This window comes from Orcinus orca, chromosome 4, assembly GCF_937001465.1.
Source record: "Orcinus orca chromosome 4, mOrcOrc1.1, whole genome shotgun sequence".
Classification (NCBI taxonomy): Eukaryota; Metazoa; Chordata; class Mammalia; order Artiodactyla; family Delphinidae; genus Orcinus; species Orcinus orca.
This window is the reverse complement of record NC_064562.1, coordinates 48,278,737-48,297,675: the sequence shown is the minus strand read 5'-3', so window position 1 is coordinate 48,297,675 and position 18,939 is coordinate 48,278,737. Positions and strand designations below refer to the sequence as shown.

General features: G+C 38.6%; 1 protein-coding gene and 1 non-coding gene across 2 annotated transcripts in view; both read right to left on the bottom strand.

Annotated features, from left to right (window-relative positions):
- CCDC158 (coiled-coil domain containing 158) overlaps positions 1 to 18,939 on the bottom strand; it is a 96,477-nt gene that overhangs the window by 39,811 nt on the left and 37,727 nt on the right. Inside the window, exons 10-17 of the mRNA XM_049709360.1 lie at positions 17,884 to 18,081; positions 16,727 to 17,209; positions 13,846 to 14,035; positions 11,835 to 11,987; positions 9,667 to 9,779; positions 5,796 to 5,954; positions 4,337 to 4,417; positions 3,447 to 3,545 (exon numbers count right to left, since the gene is read on the bottom strand). Of these exons, the coding sequence (XP_049565317.1) occupies positions 3,447 to 3,545; positions 4,337 to 4,417; positions 5,796 to 5,954; positions 9,667 to 9,779; positions 11,835 to 11,987; positions 13,846 to 14,035; positions 16,727 to 17,209; positions 17,884 to 18,081 (1,476 nt within the window). The remainder of the gene's footprint in view (positions 1 to 3,446; positions 3,546 to 4,336; positions 4,418 to 5,795; positions 5,955 to 9,666; positions 9,780 to 11,834; positions 11,988 to 13,845; positions 14,036 to 16,726; positions 17,210 to 17,883; positions 18,082 to 18,939) is intronic.
- LOC117196758 (U6 spliceosomal RNA) lies at positions 11,058 to 11,165 on the bottom strand. The gene has a single exon (XR_004477110.1). It is a non-coding gene; the product is annotated as a U6 spliceosomal RNA (small nuclear RNA).

Sequence of the window (18,939 nt, the reverse complement as noted above, 5' to 3'; positions counted from 1 at the left end):
AAGGGACAGGGCAGCAAAACGGGAGGACTGGCTAAAAATTTATGGTAGAAGCTGTGAGAATACCAGATGTCCTCCCCACAGAGTCAGGTAATAATTCGTTCTTTTCCCCTAAATACATTTAGAGGCTTAATCTCTGGGTGAGGTTGAACCAAAGGACTTTAGGCTCCAAAAGGATATCTGGCATGGCAGGAGGAAGGTTGCAAACTGAAAATATAAGCATAAAGTAAGATTTACAGATATATAGATAGCCCAGATTCCCTGCCTCACTCACCTCTCAGAATACTGGCAGATAGATTTATATACAAGTCTGTAGTAAGACAATCGCTCTTTAAGGGAATTAACAGGACCAAGAAAAAAAACTAAGATCATTTTTGGATCCCTCGGTTAAAAAGTAATATCTAACCATCTACTAGCTAACAAATCCTGTGAACCTTACAAAGTGCTTTTCATTGGTTTTTCAGGGCCTCAGTCTTAAATATGAATGGATAGCCAATGATCGCCAAACAGTGAAGGAAAATCTCCAACATGAAAGACAGACATCAAAACAAACAGAAAAAAAATGAATTTAAAGAAACAGCAATAATTCAGGTAACAGAAGAAATTACTGAAAAACTGATACTAATATCCTTAGACGGAAATGAGGAAGTACCGCATCCACAAAAGAACACAAAACTGTATAAAGAGAAGATTTAAAAAACAAGAAAAGCCTCCTGGAAATTTTTAAAAATACATGATATCAGAAAAAAAATTCAGTAGATGTTTGGAAGATAGAGTTGAGGAGTTTTCCCAGAAGGTGGGAATAAAATATGAGGAGATGGAAATTGGAAGTCAGAATTAAAGAAGATTAGAGAATAAATCCAGAAGCCTTAATAGGTGACTTAACAGGAATTCTAGAAAGAGAGAACTGAACAAATGAAGGAAGAAAATGATCAAATAAATGACACAAGAAAATTTCAGAGAAGAAAGAATATAAGAGCCTGCACAATGAAGGGAAAAAGACCCCCAGCAGAGATCACCCTGAAATGAATACCAGAGGTAAAGAAAAGACTCTAAAATCTTTGAGAAACAAACAAACAGGTCACATACAAAAGCCCTGGAATCAAAATGGCACAATAGCAACAACATTTTGCACAACAATCAAATGTAAGTGAAGAATAAAGGTATTTTCAGACATGCAAGGTTTTAAAACACTTAATGAATGAAATGCACCCATTCTCAGGAAACCACTGGATTATATAATCTCTGCCAAATGCTGGCAAGGCTCTGGAACAAGAGGAACTCTCATTCACTGCTAGTGGGAGTGTAAAATGGTACAGCCACCTTGGAAGACAGTTTGGTAGTTTCTTACAAAACTAAACAGATTCTTACCATATGACCCAGCAATCATGCTCTTGATATTTGCCCAAAGGAGTTGAAAACATGTCCACACAAAAACCTGCACATGGATGTTTATAGCAGCTTTATTCACAGTCACCAAACTTTGGAAGCAACCAAGGTGCCCTTTAGTAGATGAACAGATAAACTGTGGTACATCCAGACAATGAAAATTCAGTGCTAAAAAGAAATGAACTATCAAGCCATGAAAAGACATGGAGGAATCTTAAATACATATTACTAAGTGAAAGAAGCCAATCTGAAAAGGCTGCATACTGTATGATTCCAACTCAATGACATTCTGGAAAAGGTAAAACTGGGAGACAATAAAAAGATCAATGGTTGCCAGGGGTGGATGCGGGGGAGGCAGAACTTTTAGTAAAGTGAAAATACTTCGTATGATATGATAATGATGGATATATGTCAATTATGACATATGTATAAACATTTGTCCAAATCCATAGAATGTACCACGCCAAGAGCAAACCCCAAGGTAAACTATGGACTTTGGGTGATTATGATGTGCCGATGTAGGTTCATCCTTGATAACACGTCATTCTGGTGAATGATGTTTATAATGGGGAGGCTGTGCATGTGTGAGGGCAGGGAGTATAAGGGAAATCTCTGTATCTTCTTTTCAATTTTGGTGTGAATCTAAAACTGCTCTAAAAAATAGTCTTGAAAAAAAGGCAGTAAAAAGAGCAGACAAAAATATGACCAGAAACCAAGAGAAACAATGGTCAGAAGTTCATAGGGGATTCAGACAATGGAGTTATCACATACCAATTTAAAAAATAAAGTTACTTAATAGTACAAGTCACAGAAGGAAACAAGAGAATGGGGCAGAAAAAATAGTCAAGAATATAAAAGATAAAAATTTTCCAAAATCAATGAAAGATATCAATCCACACATCCAGGAAGATCAGTGAGCCCCAAGAAAGATAAATACAAAGAAGACTACACACAGGCACATCACAGTCAAACTGCTTAAACCAAAACAAACAGAAAATCTTTAAAGTGGTTAGAGAAAAAAAGTACCTCCCAAAAAGCGACAATAAGACTTAAAACTGACTTGTCAGTAGAAACAATGAAAACCTGAACACAATATTTTACAATGAATTCATTCACCGATTAGACAAATATGTACTGAATACCTACCACATGCTAGATACTGTTCCAGGTGCTTGGAACACATCAGTGAATAAAACAAAGAATGTATGTTACATTTAACGTGTAAAATTATATAATAAACATTGTTAAGGGAAGAAATTGTATAAAACATGCTTAACACTCTATTTAGATAATACACTTCATTACTGCTGTTAGAATTACAATTAAAGTGTTAAATTTAATAGACTTATGACTAGTACTTTCTCAGTGATGGATGAGATTCTTTATAATCAAGCACAGTCTATGTATTAAACAGCCTAACTACTAGGCTGGCTTTTGGGTAATGAAGAGTCATGGAATTTCAGAGCTGATCTTCTAGAAAACCCCAGAGATGATCTATAGTCCAGACTCCTCATTAGAGATGAAAAGGAGCAATATATTTAACTCAGTTTCCAAGGTCACACAAAGTAGTTAGAGACACATCTTAAGTCCCAATGACTCCTGGTCAAATGTTCTTTGTTGTGTTTGTTGTTTGCTTCATGGGAGAGGGGTTTAATTTAATTTTTATCAATGTAACGTGCATATAGTTTTAAAGGTAAAATGATTTTATAACACTTAAAACAAAAAGCAGCAGTCTCCTTTCCTTCCTCTGCCCACCTCCAAGTTCCAGTCTCCAGAGAGAACCATGTTAACTTCTAATTTTAATAATATTCTTTTGTTTGATAGAATGTTACTTGCTGGGTGATAGCTAGTTTATCAGTGCACATAACTCATGTGTGTGAAAATAGTCCATTTCAACTTTTTCATTTTGCAGTGCATGCTTTTCATTTAAATGCATAAGCAGGATAACTGGTAGGTTACTAGCAACCCTGTTGCTATATGTACAATAGGACTATTAACTAATGAAATTGATTTTCATGTGTGATTTCATGTGTGATTAGACTACAAGACTAGTTACTTACATGAGATAGGAAGCTGGCTGCAGACTGGGCAGCAGATGATGGCTGTAGAAGGCGTGGTTTCACAGAAGAACTGTAGGTGTATCCAGGGCTCTTAAGTTCCTGGAAGACAATATACATGTGAGCAAAATAACTGTCAACCTACAGTGAGAATTGTGAAATCAAAATGTATTTTTGCAAATATAATTTCAGTCTTACATGTTGAACTTCTACAAAGTTTTAAGCCAAAGTATTAAGCAAGATGATTCGGGTGTATATTACTCTTTGGGGACTAATCATGGGCTTAGGAAGATGCCTTCACACTTCTGATGGATAAAATCATTCCAGATGTGAAAACATATCTCGGATGGGATGCTACTACGTTTGTTTCTAACTTTGCCAAACACTCCACACGACTTCTGACATACTACTGAGAAAGATCCTCTCCAACTATGGAGTGCTTCTGCCTGTGAAAATATCCAGTATTGAGACTTTAAAGTATGTCTGCAACTTTAAAATATACTCGAAAGCCAGACATATACTACAGTGGAAAAATCTACTATTTTTAAGGAAGACATGTTTTGTCATGCAAATTACATCATTTTTTAAATTTTCCAAACAAGCCAAACATACTTGACCTCCTGTATACAAACCTCTGGTTCCCCAAGGTAGGTACTTCTATGTTTCCCTCATTCAGTATAGACTTAACATAAAGCATGGTGCTTCAATTTGTTACTATATATGAAAAGGATAGGTATAATCTGTACAATGCACAGATTTTATAATTGCTAATATTAGATAATGTTAAAAGTACACTTGAATGTATCTCAAGTACATGGGGAATATATGAAAGTATATCAAACCAAGGCATAATTTTTGCTTAAACTACTATTTTTGATGAAAAAAGATCTTACTTTTACATCCAAAGTGTGTTGAAGTTTTAGGTGCACTGATTTTTGTTCCTGATGCTGTATTATATCTTGACATTCTGCAAACTGCAAAGATGCCTACAGTCGAGCAACCACATGTGGTTTACCCTCCATTCTGTATGCAATTTTATTTTATTAATGTATAAGTGCAGAGTTGCCATCTCTTCAAGGAAACTGCCCCTGTTCTTGGCACACTGTATTACATTTATCTATTTATTTATGTTTTATTCAGAAAACTTGAGAGTAATTGGAGGCCATGTCTTTATCCTCTATAGCCCCAGCATCTACATGGCATTTAGTATGTGGAGGGCACTCAGAAGAATGAATGAACTAAGGATGAAATGAGCAAACAGCTTTAGCAATGTAAAAACATTTCTATAAAAATAACCACAACTGAAATTCATTGAGTCAATATATCATGTTCTAAGACCTAAGTTTAAATAGGTGGGATCACAGGTCATTTTCTATCACCATGAATGCTCTGATTTCTCAAGAATCAATGACTAGTCTTGGTATATTTTTAGGCTTCCAGAGTTTTCAGGGGACACAAAGAGAGATTTACTTCTCTACAATAAATGGCAATGACAAATACAGTGTCATCATTGATCCTTCTCATTCTTTAAGCTGTGTTCCTCACCTGCACTTTTTCTTTTTTTTAATTGATTAATTTATTTGTTTTTTTTAATTTTATTTTTGGCTGTGTTGGGTCATCATTGCTGTGCGTGGGCTTTCTCTAGTTGCGGTGAGCGGGGGCTACTCTTCGTTGCAGTGTGCGGGCTTCTCACTGTCGTGGCTTCTGTTGTTGCAGAGCACAGGCTCTAGGCGCGCAGGCTTCAGTAGATGTGGCACGTAGGCTCAGTAGTTGTGGCTTGTGGGCTCTAGAGCTCAGGCTCACTAGTTGTGGCGCATGGGCTTAGTTGCTCCGCGGCATGTGGGATCTTCCCGGGCCAGGGCTCGTACCTGTTTCCTTGCATTGGCAGGCAGATTCTTAACCACTGTGCCACCGGGGAAGCTCCCCACCTGCACTTTTTGAACTCCACAAAGTGCCAGACGTTAGCATTACTTTATCTATGTATGGATATTATTAACAGACTGTATTCTACCTAGTATTCAAGTCCTTCTTTGATGGTAAGTTAGATTGGTGGTATTTTTAGTTATTCAGGTCACAAAGGATACCAGGAGCATCTTACATCTTATATCTGACTGCTCTTGTGACCTGTTAGCCAGAAAAAAGATAATTTTGTAAAAAGTATGCATCATGACTATGTTTTTAAAGCTCAGCCTTCTGTACAGGATACAGTTTTTTTCTTGTGTGAGGTGACTGGGATACAATACAGTTTGACAGATTTGGTTCCTATCAACATGGACCTTTCATTCAGAACAATTCCACTTGGTTAATAACTATTTAGTTGATAACTATTTTATATATTTAGTTAATAACCACCTTATCAAGAGCAACTTCCATATTAGCAACCTTTTCTTTCAGTCGGCGTTCCTGAGATCGTAGGACTTCTAGTTCTCCCGCCATCTTGTTTTTCTCTGCTGCAACAGTACTCAATTCCTGGCTTAATTTTGTCTTTTCTTCTTTTAGCAAATGCTTTTCCTACAATTACAGAGGAGAAAATATCAGAAATAATATGCTGATGTGTGATGGAAATATAAAACTATTATGTAAAGATCTGAACTATAGCTTAACTGTATATGGATTGGAGTTGGGAGCTGCTAGAATTATGTTACCATGTTCTCTCTCATTTTTATCACTACTAGTTTATCACTTCTTTCTAGGCTTACTAAATCTTTGATAAAACCTATGAAATATGTAATAACTGTGCTGTCATAAAAAGAGACAGTGTTGTGGTGAATTGAGAAATCATATACCAAATCAAATTGAAACTTCTTTAAAATGACACAAGAGATTTAAAGAAGACACACGTATTTGAAATCTTTATGGGTTTTCTATTTTGTTTCAAGGTTGAATATTAATTTCACAAATGGTTAAATATTCATTTCACAAATGCCTATTATAGACCCTCTGGCATAAAAAGAAATAGGGCACACAGTTCCTGTCCTCAAAGTCACTGTGATCCAGTGATGAGAACGAGCTTACTGATAAACTTATGGAGAATCTTTGGTATCTAACAAAGTTTCATTAAAATTAGTTCATTCCTTTAAAATACATCATGAAATGGGTAGAAGAGAACAAATGCATAGTAATCAAGTTAAGATATAAACCTGAACTTACTGAGTCTATATTTCTTTCTATATGTATATTTTTTTCATAGAGAAAATGTTTAATGTAAACAAGGTAGTAGGTATCACCACTGTAATACACATTTTGGATACAAATAGTTTTTCCTTTTCTGATGAGAAAGAAAGAAGGATTAATTTTTCAAGCTGCCTCCTTCCTGTTTGAGAGGAATGTCATCGAGCTTTGATGAACACCTTCCTTTACTAGGTGAAGGTGTTTCTGGTGACAGCAGGCAGTAACCTCTTACTGCCTTAAGTACCCTTGGGGAGGACGAGGATAAGCCCTGCTTTAGGTTCCAAATAGGCAAATAATGGAAGAAGAAAAAGAAAAGAACAAATTTAGGATAAGAAATGGAGGGGAGAAAAAAGTGGGAAAGAACAAAAGCACAGGAAATAAATAAGTCCATATGATGAGGGGTATGCACAAATGTATGTACATATTTGTTAATACTTAGCCTCATTCTAAAAAAAGTATTTCAGCATTTTCAGTAAGGGGAAAGCAATTATTTTAGTTGCCCTTATTTTCTGCTTATGCTGTTTACCTTCTCATCTCCATTACAGTCAGTTCTGTTATAACTCTTCTTCTAAAAGTGCAAGTTTGTTCCAAAGTGATTGATGTTATCAGGGAACATTTGAATATAACACAAATTTCACATTTACTTATGCACAGTTTCATTTATGAGAAATACGGGGTCAAGGCAGAAAACAGCACCCAGCTAAACAGAGCTGCACAGAAATACACAAAAAGCATACATACACACTCTTCAAACAACTATCAGCTCCCTCAGTTTACCGTGGGTTATGCGCTATGTCCATGCACATCCTGTGTTACAGGAAACCCACCTTCTACCCCTTCTTAACAACTCCCATGCTGCCATTCTTCAAGGCACAAGCAAACTTCCAGTCTTTTTTAAGATAAAGGGCCATCCTAATTGTAGTATTTATGTATCTCTTAACCATTTAACATGTGTAAAACAGTGCTTCCATTTCCATTAGGTTCCTGTTTTCCTTTTGTCACTGATGAAGTTCGTTAGTGTGGTGCTCCTGATCCCACTGCTCTGATAAGCCCCATGGTAGTTTTTATGGCACAATTTTGCATAGCGTGGTCATTTCAGGAACACATATGTTGCACTAGAGCAGAACTGAATATGCTTTGTTTATAACCATTCCGTCTCTCTACCATGAATATCCTTCTGCCTACTTCTTGCAGTTAAAATATTAGCTCTTGGACAGCTACATGTAAAAAAAATGAAATTAGAACATTCTTTAACACTATACGCAAAAATAAACTCAAAATGGATTAAAGACCTAAATGTTAAGACCGGACACTATAAAACTCCTAGAGGAAAACATAGGAAGAACACTCTGACATAAATTGCAGCAATATCTTTTTCGATCCATCTGCCAGAGTAATGGAAATAAAAATAAACAAATGCGACCTAACTAGACTCAAAAGCTTTTGCACAGCAAAGGAAACCACAAACAAAACAAAAAAAACAACCCACAGAATGGGAGAAAATATTGCAAATGATGTGACCGACAAAGGATTAGTCTCCAAAATTTACAAACAGCTCATGCGGCTTAATATCATAAAAACAAACAACCCAATCAAAAAATGGGCAGAAGACCTAAATAGACATTTCTCCAGAGAGGACATGCAGATGGCCAAGAGGCACATGAAAAGATGTTCAACATCACTAATTATTAGAGAAATAAAAATCAAAACTACAATGAGATATCACCCCACACCAGTCAGAATGGCCACCATCAAAAAATCTACAAACAATAAAATGCTGGAGAGGGTGTGGAGAAAACAGAACCCTCCTATACTGTTGGTGGGAATGTAAATTGGTGCAGCCACTATGGAGAACAGTATGGAGGTTCCTTAAAAAACTGAAAATAGAGCTACCATATGATCCAGCAATCCCGCTCCTGGGCATATATCCAAAGAAAATCATTGTTCAAAAGGATACATGCGCCCCAATGTTCACTGCAGCACTGTTAATAATAGCCAGGACACGGAAGCAACCTAAATGTCTATCGACAGATGAATGGATAAAGAAGATGTGGTACGTCTATACAATGGAATATTACTCAGCCATAAAAAAGAATGAAATAATGCCATTTGCAGCAACATGGATGGACCTGGAGATTATCATACTAAGTTAAGTAAGTCAGAGAAAGACAAATATCATATGATATCGCTTATATGTGGAATCTAAAGAAATGATACAAATGAACTTATTTACAAAACAGAAACAGACTCACAGACTTAGAGAACGAACTTAGGGTTACTGGGGAGAAGGGTCGTGGGGAGGGATATATTGGGAGTTTGGGATTGACATATACACACTGCTGTATTTAAAGTACAACAGATAACCAACAAGGACCTATTGTATAGCACAGGGAACTCTGCTCAATAATCTGTAACAACCAAAATAGGAAAAGAATCTGAAAAAGAATAGATACATGGGGACTTCCCTGGTGGCACAGTGGTTAAGAATCCACCTGCCAATGAAGGGGACACGGGTTTGAGCCCTTGTCCGGGAAGATCCCACATGCCGCGGAGCAACTAAGTCCGTGCACCACAACTACTGAAGCCCACACGCCTAGAGCCCACAACGGGAAACTAAGCCTGTGCTCCACAACAGGAAAAGCCACCTCAGTGAGAAGCCCATGCACTGCAACGAAGAGTAGCCCCTGCTCGCCACAGCTAGAGAAAGCCCGTGCGCAGCAATGAAGAACCAACACAGCCAAAAGTAAATAAATAAATTTATTTTTTAAAAAAGAATAGATACATGCAAAAAAATAATAAAAGAGGACCAAGGAAAAAATAATAAAATAAAATAAAATTCATTCCAGAGTAGTTACAAAAAAAAATAAATACTAGCTCTTTCAAGGTCCTGCTCAAATGTTCCTTCAGGAACTTTCTCCTCATTCTCTCTGTCAGGAATAAACTCTTGTCTTTCTTCCATTGTACTTTGTATCTCTGCTACATCTTCTTCTGTGTTGTAGTTTACTAATGAGTGAACATATTGGCTTCCCCCATTCCAAGGACAGAGACTTACCTTGTTTGCATTTGCCATGGCCTCTTCTAAAAATTGTATCTTGCTCTGAAGGGCATCTATCTGACCTCTTTTAGCCGTAATTTGTTTTTGCATCCCCATTGCCACTTTCATAGCTGGAAAAAAAGGAACTAAACTGTATCTTAGTTTCTAAAGTTTCTAAATTTTGAGAGGTGACTATAATTTGATGGTCAAACATTATGAGAAGGTGACAGGTAAGATTCCTCTAAGGCACCTGGACAGTTTCAAGGAAGTGTTCACAGAAAATGTCTTCAGATTTCACAATATTGGGATATAACAATTTCCAGCAATTACTCAGAGGTTTTGAGCTCAGAAATGTATATAAATGATGATGTTTTGTGATTCCTTGCTAGAATTAATTTCACTGGCCATCATAATTTGCCATATCTCCAACAGTAATAAATAATGCTGACCAAGTTCATACTTACACATATAGGAAATATATACACACAAAATATATACAGTCATAAAATGAAAAATGTATATAGTATTTTTCCTAAAATAATTTTTCTAGAAACTGATATATAAAATACCATGCAAGACATCTACTATTAGTGATCTTTTAAAAGATCCCAGTGATATCACAAACGATTCAATTTCCAATCTCATGGTTACCGTCATGTGCTTGGAACTCACTGCTGTTTCAGAAGTCAAACTGGCAATACAAGCATATATGTGATTATTTTACTAAAACTGATGACAGGATGAGAATGTTCTAGACAGGTAGTAGGCACTGAATACTTAAGATATGGCAGGCCACTGAAAAGATAAATAAAGCTCATCCTTGTTTGGAAATTCAAAGTCAGAGACCTTATGTTGTTTCTTGGAGTCAGCTGAGAAAAGAGGTTTGAAAATGCCACTGCTTTGAGTTAGGTCCAGCTAGAGCTTAGAGGTTAACAAGAAAAAGAAAATGTGCCATTCTTTAAAAGCAAACTATTGGAGGATGAAAGGTGTGACTTCTTCCTAACAAGATACAGTTCTTATAGCTAAACTGTCAAAGACAGGGTTAATACAGGCACAGTACACAGATTGGCTGGCATCATTTGCTCACCACTTTGAAGAATTTTGGTCTGATTAAGTGGATCATGGTTGGCCTTCAAAGGTAATTTTCTTAATAAAGTTTTTGTTTTAAGGTGATCTTAATCAATGAAAATAGGCATTCGAGAGCAAATACAGGATTACCTAGTTAATTTAACAATGGTAATGTGTCTGGGGCAGTTGTGGAGAGGCCTGGAATACACTGAGGACGAGACTCTGTCTGGTGGAGGGGACGAGGGAACAGACCCCAGATGGGCCTCTGGAGTGATCTCTCCAAGCCCCACCATTTTCTTGGTGTTAACCAGCGAAGAAAGAGCTGAATCTCCAAGAACCACACAAAATATGGACGCATCAAGAATTTGCGTGCCATCTTTGTGCAGGGGCCATGGGAATCTCCTTCAGTATCTTTCCAATTTTGGTATATGTGCTGTTGAAGTAAGCACAAACGTAAGCCTTTTAACATGAAAAAATACTGAGAAATAGAAAAAATGTAGCCTTTAGTTAAATATTTATTCTTACAGTCAGCTAATAGAGCCATACAAACAATGATATGAATAATATGAAACAGCAACTAACCTTCTCTCTCTGAATTAATATGGGCAGCAAGGTGAAAAGGGAACAGGTAAGTGGTTGAAGTGACCTCTCATCCTAGCAGTTCAATTCCCAGGGCTCCCTCCCATCTTCATCTCAGAGAAGGAATTGGGAACTGACAATTAGCCACAGGTACACAGTTTATGTAGATAATAAACGTGTGAAAAATAAGGTGTTGAATGAAAATTATTGGTAACCCGTATTTATATCAACACTTCCTTAAAAACAATTAACTGGCATTTATGGACATTGAGGTCTGTTAGAAATTATTGAAATAGCTAAAAGATTCAGATACTTAAAGATTAAATTAAGTAAATGGCAATTTCCCTCAAAAAAACCACAAAAACCTGAGAACTACTGCTATATAACACCCATCAGTGATACCTATTTACCTATTGTTGTATGTCTCTCACATCATGCTGCCCTGTGAAGAGGTGAAAGGCAATGTATCTAGGTTTGTGTTTTAATAAATCTAGACCAAGGGAATTAAAAACAAAAGGAAAAAAGCTATTAAAGCATACCGTGACCATCAGATCCTTCCATTGACTTTAATGTATTTCTTGTTTGTTCTAGCTCAGACTGTGCAGATTTTAATTGCATTTTCAGCTTATTTGTAGTAGTTTCCATTTCTTCACTTTTGTTTCGAAAATTCCTTTTTAAGACTTCATAGTCCTCTGTACAACGTGATAATCAATAATAGTTGATTAATTTTTTTCTACTCCATTGTTATAAAGTATATTGTATTTGTAATTAATGATCGTAGAATTTTAGAGCTGAAAGAGATTCCATTTAGTTACATCATTTGTTACAGAAATTAGATGTACATACACGTTTCCAGGCATCTGACTCTTTTTAATCTGCTTGGGTGGATCTTCCTCCTTTACCCACATATTATTTACTGCTTTTTCCCAGCCAGTGTAATTGGCTCACATCTATTTCATCTTAAACCTTCTTGGATAATCATATCTACCACAATAGATTTAACCTCCAGCTGTAGGTAGATGAAATGTCCACCACATGGTAAGTAACCTGAGGCTGTCATGTGTCTTACCTGATTTTTTATCTCCAGTAACTATCAAAATACCCAGCATTCATTGTTCATACATAAGAATACACACACACCCACACACACACACACATATATACACACACACACTTATTCAAGTATCTATTTATTTATATTTATCTATTTATATATGATAGATAGATTTACATATATAGGGAACAAACAGAACCAAGACCTCTCTGCTAAGATCTAACTCTGTCTAACCAGACACTTCCACATGGATGTCCTGGTGCCCCCAGACCAACGGTATCACACTGACTGCGTCTCACCCTCCTGCCCGCAAGCCAACCCCTCCTGGTTTCCTTCTCTCAGCTGTTGGTATCATTGTTCTCCCAATACTGCAAATTTAAAACCTGAAACACATACACAGTCCCTCCAATCTCCAAAAATATTCTTAATTCTTCCCTCTCCTCTCCTTCTCACTGCCACTGCCTCAGTTCAAGTTATCATCACCTTTCCCTGGGACTACAGCAAAACCCTCCTTAACTGGGTGGCCTCTGTTCATTTAGGCTTGCCTTTCTCTCTTTACCCGCCGACAATGTCCTTCTAACATGTAAATCTGATGACAACAATCTCCTACTTAATATCTTTTGCTGGCTCCACACTGTCTGCCTCATTTCTTAGTCCTCATTCCTTTGTATTTTTACTTCCATAAATACTTCTGAGGTCACATTATGTTATTTTATGCCTTCATGCTTCTGCCCATAATGTTCTCTCTGCCTGGATTGCCCTTCTACCTCTTTTTCACCTGCCAAATTCCTTTTCCTCCATCAAGCCCAGTACAGATGTTCCCTCCTACAGGAGGCTGATTCTCTATCCTCTGCCACATGTGCAGCCAGCACACGTCCACTGTACTGTAACCTGTTCTATACGGGTCTGGTTCTCAACTAGCCAGGAGCCTCACTGTTGTTTCTAGGGCCTGTCTCAGCATCTGGCATAGTAAGTGTTCAGGAATCGCAGATGTATGCGTGTGTGTGTGTGTGTATGTGTGTGTGTGTATGCGTGTGTGTGTGTGTGTGTGTGTGTGTGTATGAGAAGTAGATAATACCTATACCATACTCTTGGTGAACTAGGAGTATTTCATTTTAAAATTTAAGGCCTTGGATTTTTCTGTTTCAAGAAATTTGCATAAGTCTGTTTACATGTGTTTCTTCGTTATTAAACATCTAATCAAGCTATCTGACTCAAAGGACTCAAGGTTTCCGCTTCCCTCACCCTCCTCTTGGAAACTCAGTGAAGAATTATATGCACACTGAAGACTGACTAAAGTTAGTGGTTAATAAGTGCAAGCTGTGGGAGGGCTTCAAGGAGAAGCATCAGGATTTCAGGTGTCCACTGGGACAGTATAATTATCCATGTTTGTAATTGGGATGAGGAACCATTCTTTCACATAGTGCCAGGATCCTCATTGAACTTCACTGATAGCACTCCTATTTTTTAGCAGACTTTGAATTGGAGTAACATACCTGTAAGACTGTTTAACTCATTCCTACTAGCTTTCACCTCACTTAATAAACGGTCTCTCTCTTGTCTGATGTCCTTCACTGCATGGAGCCGCTCAGAGCCTGCATTCACCAGCTTCACATTTTCCAGCTCCAGGTCACTCACTCTGGCTTCAAGCTCCCGTATCTTTGCATCTTTTTTATCTTTCAAAATCTAAATATAGGGATAAACACAAAGGACAGAGTAAGAAATAAAAAAATAAAATATAAAGCAGCAATAGTAAGCTGGAAAACAAAAGGAATATTTGACTTCCTTTTAACCTTAGATGTTAATTCTCAGTATCACTGACCGCAACCCTTCATGATTCCTATTCTTTGTACTCATTCATTCAAAAAAAGGTATTGAACACCAGCATCTACTTTGTGCCAGGCTCCACGTTATCTGTTGGGGATAGCGTAGCAGGGGAGGTAGGGGAGGCCCTAGGTGAGCACCTCCTTGTTTTACTCCCAAAACACCTCACCTGCGAGGCTTCCCCTGCCCTGGCCGTGTACAGCAGTAATCAAACAGTGTCCTCACCCTCGTGGGGCTTTACATTCCAGTGAGAGGAGACAGATGAAACAAATATTTAATAGTCAGATAATGAGGACAAAAAATAATTAAAAAGGTGAGAGGGTAGAGAATGAACACAGGGAGGGGGCTGCTACGTGAGCTAAGTTGGTACATGGAAGAGAGCCTGACTGCTACCCTGAGGAAAGCCTGCTAGGCAGGCTGGCTGTTGGCTGTTCCAACAGCCAGGATTTTGAGAGGGTTCCCACCAGTCTAACTAATAAAAGTGGCCCACTCTGCCTAAACTGTTCTGCAAACAAAACGATTTATGCTGAACACCTGTTTTCCTTTCGGAAGACTGTATTCACCTGTCCGGTAAGGAGTACCTAAATGACCAGCCGCCAGTATAAAAACCCTGCAGACTGAGTCTCTAATGACCTTCTCTGGTTGGCAACATTTGACACATGTTGTCACAACTTGTTGCTGGGGGAATTAAGCATATCCTGCGTGACTGCCGGAGTGGACTTTTGGAAGCTTGTGCCTGGTTTCCTCCGTGTGCTTTTAACCTTGGCTGATTTTGTTTTAGATCCTTTCATTGTAATAAATCCTATCCATGAGCACGACTATCTGCTGAGTACTGTTTGAGTCCTCCTAGTAAATGATCACCCTGTGAGTGGTCTTGGGGACCCTGCCACAGTTGGTCAGGAAAGGCTTCTCTGATGAGCAGAAACCTCAAAGAGGTAAAGAAGCAAGCATGTGGCAGGCTGGGGACAGCTCCAGGCACGGGTAATGTGTTCAAGGAACAGCCCTGGTCCAGGAGGATCCCACATGCCACGGAGTAACTGAGCCCGTGGACCACAGCTGCTGAGCCTGTGTTCTAGAGCCTGTGAGCCACAACTACTGAGCCTGCATGCCACAACTACTGAAGCCCGTGTGCCTAGAGCCTGTGCTCCACAACAAGAGAAGCCACCGAAATGAGAAGCCCACGCACTACAAGGAAGACCAGCCCCAGCTCACCGCAACTAGAGAAAGCCCGCGCACAGCAACAAGACCCATTGCAGCCAAAAATATAAACAAATAAATAAATTATTTTAAAAAAGAAAATCAATATTAAAAAAAGATTTGTGATTATCAGAGGCAGGGAAAGGATGGGGAGGGGAAATTGGATCAGGTGGTCAAAAGGTACAACGTTCCAGATATAACAGAAATAACTACACTAGTGATGTACTATACAACATAATGACTATAATTAATACTGCTGTATGGTATATTTGAAAGTTGCTAAGAGAGTAGATTCTAAAAGTTCTCATCATAAAGGAAGAAACATTGTTTTATTTAATTTTTTTTGTATCTATATGAGATGATGGATGTTGACTTACTGTGGTAATCATTGCACAATATATGTAAATCAAGCCATTATGCTGTATACCTTAAACTTATACAGTATTGTGTCAATTATATCTCAGTAAAACTAAAAGAAAAATAATAATTGTACGTGACTTGTCTCCTACTACTTACCGTGGCAGATACAGGTAACATAAAGCTTAGGAAATCAAATTTTTAAAAATCAGTTCAATAGTTTTAAATTTTGATAAATATTTACTGAGCACCTGCTGGGTGCAAGGCACAAAGTCCTGGGGCAGGGGTACAAAGATGAATAAGATGTGTACCCTGCTTGAAGAAGTCTGCAGTCTTATAGGGAAGAGGAGACATTGCTATTTATACACACACACACACACACACACACACACAGTGCAATACAGAACGTGATCCAGGCTATAACAGGTACAAATGCAGTATGATAAGGTTCAGAAGAGAGAGAACGGAATGGGGGAAGAGAACTAATATTTTCTAAACATCTTCCACAGGCCAGGAACCAAGCTAAATAAATCCTTGATACATATTTTCTCATGTAAGCCTCAAATAACCCAATAGGTTTTGGGGGTTTTGTTTTCTTTGTTTGCTTTTTGGTTTACAGACACAGAAGCCAACGTTCAGCAAACAGTCCAGTGTTTTACAGTTATTGAGTGGTGAGAGATGGGGTTCAAATTTAGGTCTGTTTGAAGAGGGACAGAATACTTCTTCAAACTGTGGGATCAGGAAAGGCTTCACAAAGAAGCTGGATTTTCTCTTTTCCGTCAGCAGTTCCGAACCATTTTGGGGCCATTCCTTGTGAAATCTGATAAAAGTATGGAAACTTTCTCACGAAAACATATATGCATACTGACACAAATACATTCAAACAATTTCAGAGTGTCCACAATCATCTTACAAAACCCCTTTCCAGTCAATTAGGTCATACTTACTCATGGGAAAAAAGATATTTCAGAAGCTAAACCAACAAAACACTCTACAGACCTTAACTTCCTGTAGCTCCAGTCTCCTATCATTGATCTCTTTCTCCAGCTGGGCTTTCTCTACTTGCATAGCGCCAGCCGTCCGTCCGTGCTGGCCCACCAGCTGCGTCATCTTTTCAATCTGTTGCCGCAGGATCTCGACCACTTTGTCCTTCTCTGCCATCTGCAGCTTGAGGGCCTCGCATTCTGTCTGCACGTTTCTGAGGTGAGCCCCTTCATTCTTCAGATGCTGCAGCTCCTGCAGCTTCAAGTCCACCCGGGAGCGCAGCCTCATGATCTCCGAGTTGGTGGCCTCGATGGCTCTCTCTTTCTCCTGGAACGAAGCTGTCAGGTCCAACACAGTCCTCTCGGAGCTCTCCAGGCTCAACTTCTTGGCTGTCAACTCTTCTACGACTTTGCGGAGCATCTCTTTGGTGGATTCAAGCTGAGCAGTCAAGGAGGACACTTTTTCGAGACTTTCATTCTTTCCCTGAATTGCTGCCATCTGATTGTTAAAGAAGAATTTCATGAATTTAGGCAGACAGACAGAGGTCTCGAGATATGACAAGTTAGCTCAACAACGTGAAATCATGAATCTGACAGTGTCTCAAATTGTTCTGCTGTCAGAACCTCATAGAGACCATAGACTGACATGTGTTAATTAGACCAAGGTGGAGAGGCCTTAATTGAATAATAATGCTCCTCCTCTAGAGTGGTTTTCTAGCGTTGGGAGGAGCTTGGCAAGTTTCCTCTGAGGATGTCTTCCACACCAAGTTAAGTTAGCATAACACTGGCAATAGTGGAGAGTGTGGTAGGATTGAAGACAAACTGCCCTTTCTATTTCCCTCCAACCTGCCCCTTAATTCCGGGGGAAAAACAAAAACAAAAAAAATCTGTTGGAAACCTTCAACCCTGCTGTTCCTCAGATCTCCCTATGGTTTGATGCTTTTCTGAAATAAGCAATTACTAGGTTACCAATTTCTAGGTGGAAATGAAAAGGAAAATTGGATGGGAGTTTCATTACACAACAATGGACAAAAACGAGATAAAGCTTAACATTTTAAATTTAACAAGTCGTCAAAAATATAGACATAAACAACAGGTTTTTATAAGTTGCTCACAGAATCCACAACCCTACTTTGGGGGAGACCAAGGAGGAGCCGCCCAGCCCTGCCTGACCTGCCGTTCCATCTGGTCCTGACACTCGCTCTTCATGGCCTTGAGGAGGGCCTCCAGGCGCTGCACCTCCATGTTCCTGTTGTCCAGCTCCTGCCGCAGGTGGTCGATGGTGATGCTGTTGCCTGTGTCCCGGTCCCACAGACGCTTATTCTGTTCCTTCTCGAGACTCAGTTCCTTCTCTCGTTTATGCAGATCAGCCTACAAGAAACGAAGATAAGCTTTTTCCCTAGTATTAAATAATTAAAGTAAAATTCTTATTTTCCTTCCTTACATCATTTTTGGAGTTGCTATGTGATTTGAGAAGCCTTTGATTTTGGAATCTGATTCCCTTTTAATGGCTTGATAAAGAACAATATTTCCTAGAAAAATAACATTTTGTTTACTTGTAATTTCTAGCATTACACCTCAATGGACTAGACCCCAAATAGTATATAATGAAGAGGAAACTACAAATCATCCTGTTACGTTTTGAATTTTCTAACAAAGGCATTATGCTTCACATCAAGTGTACTCCTGTAATAAAGAAAAGCTTGAAGGGACAGCAATAGTAATTTGGTTGACTGCTTCAGAAATAGCAGAATAGTGTCTGGTATTGGGATTGGACGGGCAATTGGGCTGTGGATAGAATACCTCCCTCTTCAGTTACTCAAGAAACACATAGTGAGTGTTGACTGTTGGCAAAAACGCCACAGTCGGAGAAAGAGAAAAAAAAGACACACAGATATTCAGAGAACTTTTCACCCAGAGAGAGATAAATGGACAAATAACTGGAAGTGGCTTTTCACTGAAGAGACAGAGCTAATGAACAGCAGAGAGAAATGATCGAAAAGGAGATCAAATGCTTCAAGACGGCATCTAAGTTGGACCTTGAGAACAGCTTGGAGATGCAGAGATTAGGAAGAAGGGACTAGAAAGACGCACATGGGGTTTGCTTGGAGCACTGGGTGTATGTGGAGAGAAGAGACTGGAAAGGTAAGCTGGGGCCAGATAATAATTGAAAGGCAGGGAGTCTGACTTTATGGGGAGAGTAATTTCTGAGTGGAAGAGAGACACAAT